The 7464-nt window shown below is 47.1% G+C and overlaps 2 protein-coding genes across 2 annotated transcripts; one reads left to right on the forward strand and one right to left on the reverse strand.

Annotated features, from left to right (window-relative positions):
* Positions 1–200: 200 nt before the first annotated feature.
* Positions 201–2025, reverse strand: Pmar_PMAR003985 (sumo ligase, putative; the record flags this gene model as incomplete). Its single annotated transcript, XM_002774900.1, has 12 exons — positions 201–261; positions 306–382; positions 430–510; positions 556–618; positions 664–828; positions 876–954; positions 1001–1122; positions 1167–1271; positions 1320–1412; positions 1596–1677; positions 1719–1888; positions 1936–2025. 12 exons carry the CDS (start codon positions 2023–2025, stop codon positions 201–203), a joined length of 1188 nt encoding a protein of 395 aa, XP_002774946.1.
* Positions 2026–4355: 2330 nt separating this feature from the next.
* Pmar_PMAR003986 (conserved hypothetical protein) lies at positions 4356–6254 on the forward strand (the record flags this gene model as incomplete). The annotated part of the gene is made up of 9 exons (XM_002774901.1): positions 4356–4407; positions 4457–4555; positions 4605–4675; positions 4848–4952; positions 5206–5372; positions 5422–5531; positions 5677–5779; positions 5828–5923; positions 6137–6254. 9 exons carry the CDS (start codon positions 4356–4358, stop codon positions 6252–6254), a joined length of 921 nt encoding a protein of 306 aa, XP_002774947.1.
* Between the last annotated feature and the right edge of the window lie 1210 nt (positions 6255–7464).

The following is a 7464-nucleotide window of genomic DNA, read 5'->3' on the forward strand; positions in this document are numbered from 1 at the left end:
GCGAATACTCCGAATATGGTGGTTCAAGGTTGGCCTCCCATGGGAACACATGTGGTGACACCAGTCGAAGTAACTTGATGAACTCAACAACACCTATTCTCCTCACGCGAAACCATACAAATAGTACAAATAGCTAACATTGTATGACACATTACAAGAAAAGGCAAATCATTAGGAACAGTAAAGCCAGAGCAGATCAGTCAACCATCATCACTATCGTCACAAAGATCGACAACTTCCTCATAATTCTCTTCGTGACCCCTACAGGAGCGCTTCCATCTTCACCAAATAGAAGCTTGTCTTACCCGTCCACCGTGTCCCTCCCGCCCAAGTACTCCTTGTCAAGCCTAGCTCGTTTGAGAGGTACATCAGTATCACAACTCTACAATGATGAAGCAGGTACGGTATATGAGAATGTCTAGTGCTCACTTTGTCATAATGACCATCTACAGCAGAGGACCTCGTCGAGGCTGTCGAATATGAACAACATCCATCAGGATCACGACCGTCCTGAGACATCCAGCAATAAGGTCGATTTCAGAATGCCCGGCTTACCGTGGTGCCGTCGTGATTGGGTGGGTAAAGACTCCATTCTGCCGTTGACTTGGTGACGAAGACCTACTGTCCTCATACTCTCCCACAGTGTATTAGTAGTGTCCTCACCTCCTCAGCTTGGGTCCCTTTCGTTGCACGCAGTATTGCCAGGATGAAACCATCGATAAGGATCTTATCAGGTCGTAGTACTGCATCACACACTGCACATTTCCAACGATTGTTGAAGGCAGCCATCATCTTCTGGGCTCGAATGAACCACTCCAGATCAAAACACTGATACACACCTCTGTTGTCACAGCATCCCGAATCGCGTTACTCACTTGTATGTGAGTACAGTCTCGGCCTCTGGCCGGGTACTCCATCCTGGCGTACGACAAGGGACACGTCAAACGGAGAGCCCTGAACAGACTCCAATAAAAGCAGTTCTCGAGAGGCAGACTACTACCGCGTTTCTCCATCAACTTCATCAGAGCTACCACTGATTTGGAGTTCATCCTCCTCGTACTCCTTCCTCGACAATATACTCCTTATTCGAGATGAAGACACTCCTACGTCCTCTATGGGGACCTACCAAACGAACCCTTCCACAGTGTATCGGTGGCTATAGCTACCCCGTTGAGAATAGCAGAAGGCTCCTGGGGCATGCACTTCACGATGGCCAGTACGTAATGCAACTCAGCAGCTGAGGGTAGTTTCGGGTCAAACTGGATCGTTACCTGTGATAGAGTTCAGCGGCTTTGATCATCCACCACTGAGGGCCTCACCTTGAAGGGAACTGCCGTCTGATGCGGTGGTATGCAATCTGTAATGTCTAGGGGGCAATCTCGGCGTTTGCGGAGGTGCTCGGGAGGAAGGACCTACACGGAAGGTCAACTACATGTGTTGGTGACAATACTAAAATTCCTAGAAAATTTCTCCCTTGTTTTTGTATACTACTACTATCCGAATTTTCGAGGAAACTTCGCTTAGGGAAGCGAACATATACTCCTCCACCATCGTTCCTGCGCGCTCCAGTGACCTCAGTGCTAGCCATAGACTACCTTTATTCCGGCACCGTCAGCGAACTCGAGTAAGAAACTATGCGGCCACACGTGCTGGAGGGACACTTTGGTGTGGATGAAGCTGACCAAAAACTATGCTGGTCGTTTGCCAGGCCTCCTTACGTATTAGCATCAGAAGGCGTGAGCATTCGAGGGGGGATAGCCATCATTCTGGCCCATATGCGAGCACCAGGAGCCGAACACAGGCTACTATCGGGCATAGACAAGTACGTTTCGTAGCTCCCCTGGTCGGCTATACGCCAGAGCCCAACAATACCATCATTGGGAGGAACCTGAGATGAAGGCTGCTGCTGCTGAGGGGTACGGAGGGTCGTACTACATTATCAACAACGAGGGGCCAGAAGGGATCCATTCGGGCGAAGGCAGCTTCTACGACAGAGTCCCGGAAAGCGGTCATTCCCGAGGGCATCTCGGCATTAGGACGGGGACTCTCTGATGAAGTGTAGGAGAATATGCATATAGTCAACTAGAAGTGTTGGTGATGAAATGGAAAATGAGGAAATTTTGGGAAATTTTAGAAATTGCTTTCTGTACATTTCTATCCAAATTCGTATGTAAACTTGTATAACTAGTGAGGAAACTCCTGAGCTCAGCAGCTGAGGAAAGCGATATCATATATATTCATCCAACACTGCTCTGACCGGATGGAAACAAGTCCCCTCACCGAGGCCAGCATCGTCTCCTCCTCCTACCTCTCTTCTTTGGATGCCCGTTGCCGCCTGATGTCCCTTGAGGAGGAATTTTCTTACCAGTGGGAAGGACGAGCGGTGGCCAGACTAGAGCCGCTGATAGCAACACATTTAGGAGCATTCGTGAAGTGTCGATTTTACCTGTGAGTAGATCGGGATTCTCCTCAACGGCTTCACGAATCCGCTCGATCAGTTCAGCTTTCCGACCTGATACTTTCAAATTCATGTGTCTGACAACGTTAACCTCAACAACGGAATAGTAACTCCCTCGCGGGAAGTACACCACCTGCAGTAGTCTTTCAATACATTAACGGTAAATGAAGGAAGAGCTTGTAGCGTTGTGGCAATCTCCCCAACGGAGGCAGGCCCCATTGATAGGGGTCTTCAGAGGCAATATAAAAGCAATCAATTCTAAAGAGACTAATCGTGCAGATGACGTTCCCCGTCCGTTTCACCAATGCAGCTGATACTGATCCGAGGTATGAAGTTCGATTCTCATGGGGTCACTGGAAGCACTAGAGCATGGGGATGAACAATACTACTGAAATTTAGTGCATGCCTTGATAACTAATATCCATATTATTATAAGCTTCTTTGCTTGGTGGTTGCGGAGGAGGAATGTGTGGTGAACCCACGAAGTCTTGAAAGCAATCGTAACGAGAACTCAAATCGTTCGATATATTCATGACGATATGTTGTTGGAGAGTCAAATGATTCGGCCTCATTCCCCACTGGGGAAGGTTCCTCAGTGTTCTCTCATTAAGTGCCCCAGAAACTCGAGCCCAGCATACAGTAGAGTGCCGCTGCTCATGAATATGCCCCTATCGGATGATGCCAGAATCATCCCCCCGGCAATATCCGATTATGTGGGCTTACTATAGGAAAACAAGGTTGAATACGAACTGCCTCGCAAAATGCAGTTTTCCATCTCTTTAATAGCAACAACTACATATACGCCAACCAAGATTCGAACCTGGATTGTCATATGAACATCCGTACATACTAACCATTACACTATATACCACATCAAGACACTTGCGTTCGTCGAAGACTCGCCCGCCTAAAAATCCGTTTCGCGGTGCAAATTGGGACATTCGGGTTTCTAAGCTGATGCAGTTGCTGTATGTGGGCTGACTGGACATCTTGACATGGACGGCAGTGCGAATGAGGTGAATGCTGAGGGCCAAGCAGCTGTTGCTGCCTTGGCAGCCGCCGCGGCCATGGAAAGCTATTCGCTATTAGGCAGAGACGCTTTACGGAGTCATCAAGCTGTTGCTGCTCTCTGTAGTGTCGATCCTGGAGGAACCGACTAAAGCTTACACACCCTCCAGTCGCACAACTTTTGCCCGAGGGTGTTATGCTTATTTGTATAGAGTCTATACTAGTATATAATATAGTAATATAGCTTATAGTATATAATAGTATATACCGCCACGAAGGCATACCAAAGAGCTGGTGATCGATAAATACACATGCTCGGCCCCCCAAGGCGGACCATCGTTGCAGCGGGTGGTGACTATCAGCGATGGGGTTGACGAGCCCTCCTGCTGATCGAGGCAATCGCCCGGTCAATGAAAGCATTCTCATCCGCTCTGGCATGGGGCGCATAGTTAGCCTTATAGCAGGTGATGAGCTCATGAGTGCATACGTTGGTGTTATCATAATCAGTGGTGAATCCTGCCACCCAGTAGGTCCTATTAGCGAGACCACTACAGAAGCTAAGGATGACTTGGCTCATGTTAGTGGAGGCATCTTGGCCGCTTCAAGTGGTGCCATACCGCACCTTACTTGTAGCATGTTAGATTTCGGTGGAGCCCAAGTGGTGGATATCGTCGTGCCTTCAACAGGAAAGGAGCATCAAGATGGCCACCGTGGTAAGGGGTTAGATGCCGCGGTCCCTTCTGGTCTCGATTCGAAATGGGGTTATAGTTCATAAGGAGACGTGCTACCGTCATCGTATCGTTATAAAAGTTATAGAATCTGCTAGAGTTGTGTTGGAGTCTGAGGAGTGGCGATGGAGTGGTATGCGGCAGTTGACTCGCATTTAAGCATGGCTTCTTCCTCACTTCCTGGTAACTTCATCGTCTCTAAAGGAAAGGGAGGTGATGATGATGATAGTGTACAGGGTAGCCATCCATCATTCCCTCTCAGATCTCCCCATGGTCACCCTCCGTCACCCCAAGTACTCCAAGGCATCATGTGACGTCTACGTATACGGTGCTCACGTGGCTAGATGGACCGACCGAGAAGGTGATGAGATCAGTAGCTGCTGTTCTATCACTCAGGAGTAGTACTTCAGGCAACTCCAACCTGTATATGTCCCCTATCGCTGACTATGGTAACGGTAAGGCTATGAGAGGCGGAGTCCCTGTAAGTAGTGGTATTGGGCCGATGTGTGTTGGTTATTACGGATTTGCAAGATTTTGGACAATTTAGCAGAAAAGTTGGTAAAAAAATCGGAATTTTCCCGATAAAACTCGGCCAAATTCGATTACGCTCTAGTGGAGGTAGTAATACTCAGCGTTACCGCAATTTTCCACAGGTCTGTTGGCCGCAATTCGCTGGTAACGGTCCCTTCCAGAAGCACGGCTTCGCGAGGAACACTGAGTGGGAGCTCGACAGCTACAGCACCGAGGAGGATCCGTGCGTAATAAATTATTATCATTATGAATTGTGTTAATTACGCGTTGGAGTTTCACCCTAGTGGTATGAAAAACACTAGTGTAAAACACATTTTACGACTACAGCATATCACCATGAATATCGCGTTTTTCACATTATAACGCCACCCGCGTAAATCGGGTGAAACCCCATCATATTTATACTGAAATATTAGTATATTATCACTAGTAATAATACCATAACTTTCCAAAATCGTGTGGATGCTGAGCTCTGTACAGGTTACATTCAAGCTGGTTTCGAACGAATTTACTAAGGAAACGATGGGATGCCCATTCGAATTCGAGTTGCGGTATACTGTAACTCTAGGTGGAGACTATTTGGGGATGCATATGGAAGTGGTGAATACTGGTGCGGAGGCTATGCAGTTCACAACAGCTCTTCATACGTAATAGTCCATGAACGGCTTTATGGAGAGGACGAGGAAGAGGGTTTAGGTACTTTTCGGTCGGAGATATTGCTACGACAACAGTGGCTGGAGTTGGCGAGCATCATTACAACGATACGGCTCAGGGAGGCAAGGACTGTAAGAAAGGCAATTCATATAGTGGAGTTTCATTCGATTTACATGCAGTGGTGTAGTACTCTGTGAAAAACGCGATATTCGTGCTATGCGGTGCTATGTGAAATATGTTTTTCACTAGTGTTGTGAAACTCCAGTGACTATTTAAGGGTTTGGTTTTCCTGTGCAGGTTATGATGGGAATTCGGTGGTTGAGTTTAATGAGGGTATTGTGGATAGAGTGTATAAGCAAGCAGCTGGCCCCGCTCATATACTTTGTGACGGTTTTGAGATGTGAGCAGTCTTCATTGACTTGTGATGATTTAACGCTTTTCCTGTCAGATTGATGGTTGAGAAGAGCCCGTCGTTCCCGGACACTGTTGTGTGGAATATTGGCAGCGACTCGTTAGGCGATATGCCGGCGGGGGACTTCAAGAGGTAGGTTTACTCAGGGGCTAGTAGTATCATACTCATTCGAGGGTACTCCTCATCGTGATGTGTGCGCAATGTGGTATTGAAAGTTTATTTTGTTGAGAACTGTTGAAAACATTGAACTCCTTATGTAGTAGGCAAAGATTCAGGAGTTGGAGAAATGATGGTATGATTATGCCTCTCGCTGTTCTCGAGTGTATAACTGAACTTGATTGATAGATACATTTGCGTCGAGTCTGCAGCCGCAGTAGAGCCGGTGAAGGTAGCCCCTGGTGATTCATGGGAAGCTGACCAGAAGCTTACCAGATGCCTTCCTAATAGTAACGGCAGCGCTTGAATGAAGCTCTGCATTGGTCGCGGAGGGGGCCTCTATAAAGTGGGTGCTCTTATTCTCCTATTGATATTGTGTTGACCTTATGGCAATTCTCTCGATGCGTTGGGGTTTGGTGTTCATCACGTGTTGACAGGGTTGTGGACAAGGTGGTGGGGTTTCCTTTCGTGAAGTGGCCGATGAATGGTAGGAGGATTTCAGTAATTAATTAGCTTTGATAAAAAATCCTCAATGCACTCTTCGAAAGCCCAAGAAACTGTGTGCGGGAAGGTGATTTTCTGCCGTTTGTTTTAGTTTTTTCGATGTTTTTTGTGAGTATCGGGGAAGTGCCGCATCCATCAGCGTTTAGTATGTTGCTTCATATGGCTCATTCGTTGAAGGAAGTCTTAACATTGTTGAAGACAGAACTTCTGTCACAGAAGTAGACACTGTGACTGTTCGAGCACATGATGATGTTGTGTGATTCACGAGTACCCCACATCCCTATGATACCACCCATGAACCGCAACCGTTCCAATTTGGAACGGTTTGGGACTTGAAAATAATTACAAGATATTCCAATTCAGGAGAAGGAAAGCCACACCGAAGGAAAACTAGGGGCGCTCTCCGTTGTGGCTCAGAGATTATCTCCCCTCTGCAAGTAGCATGCCTTGAAATAAGAGGATTACTGACTTCGACCACATCTCTGATGTTGGTTTCACCAAGATTGACGAGTTGAGGGAGAAGATCGGTGCTGATCAATTAAGGAAGCAGGCCATTGTTACCCCGAACAAGATAGGTGCGCAGATTCTCGAGTCCAACGTTAATGCTGGACTCAGGTGTTCAGGTGCGAAGTATGCGTAGTTGAGTTTAGAAGAGCCGTTGATCATCATGCGCTTGATGCACCCTGTGTAAGAGGGGGTTCACTCGTGGTATATCCTACAGCGAAGTCCAGAAGTACCTAAAACAAATCTAGCAGCAATAACAAGCTTGAGAACCAAAACCGTCCCTACAGGAACTACATCAATTAAGCATAGTAGACAAAAAGTGTTCGGATCTTCAGACTCTAGCTTCCTGCGATAGTACAGTGCCGCTGGTACTAACCACTATGTATTGGTCGGACCAATACATAGTACCAACTTGGTCCAGTCATTTAATGACTGTCATTACACTGAACTACCACGGTAACACTGCCGTATCGCCAAGGCATTTTGACCAAACCATTCGCACCTGTCTC

This window comes from Perkinsus marinus, assembly GCF_000006405.1.
Source record: "Perkinsus marinus ATCC 50983 genomic scaffold scf_1104296957170, whole genome shotgun sequence".
NCBI lineage: Eukaryota > Perkinsozoa > Perkinsida > Perkinsidae > Perkinsus > Perkinsus marinus.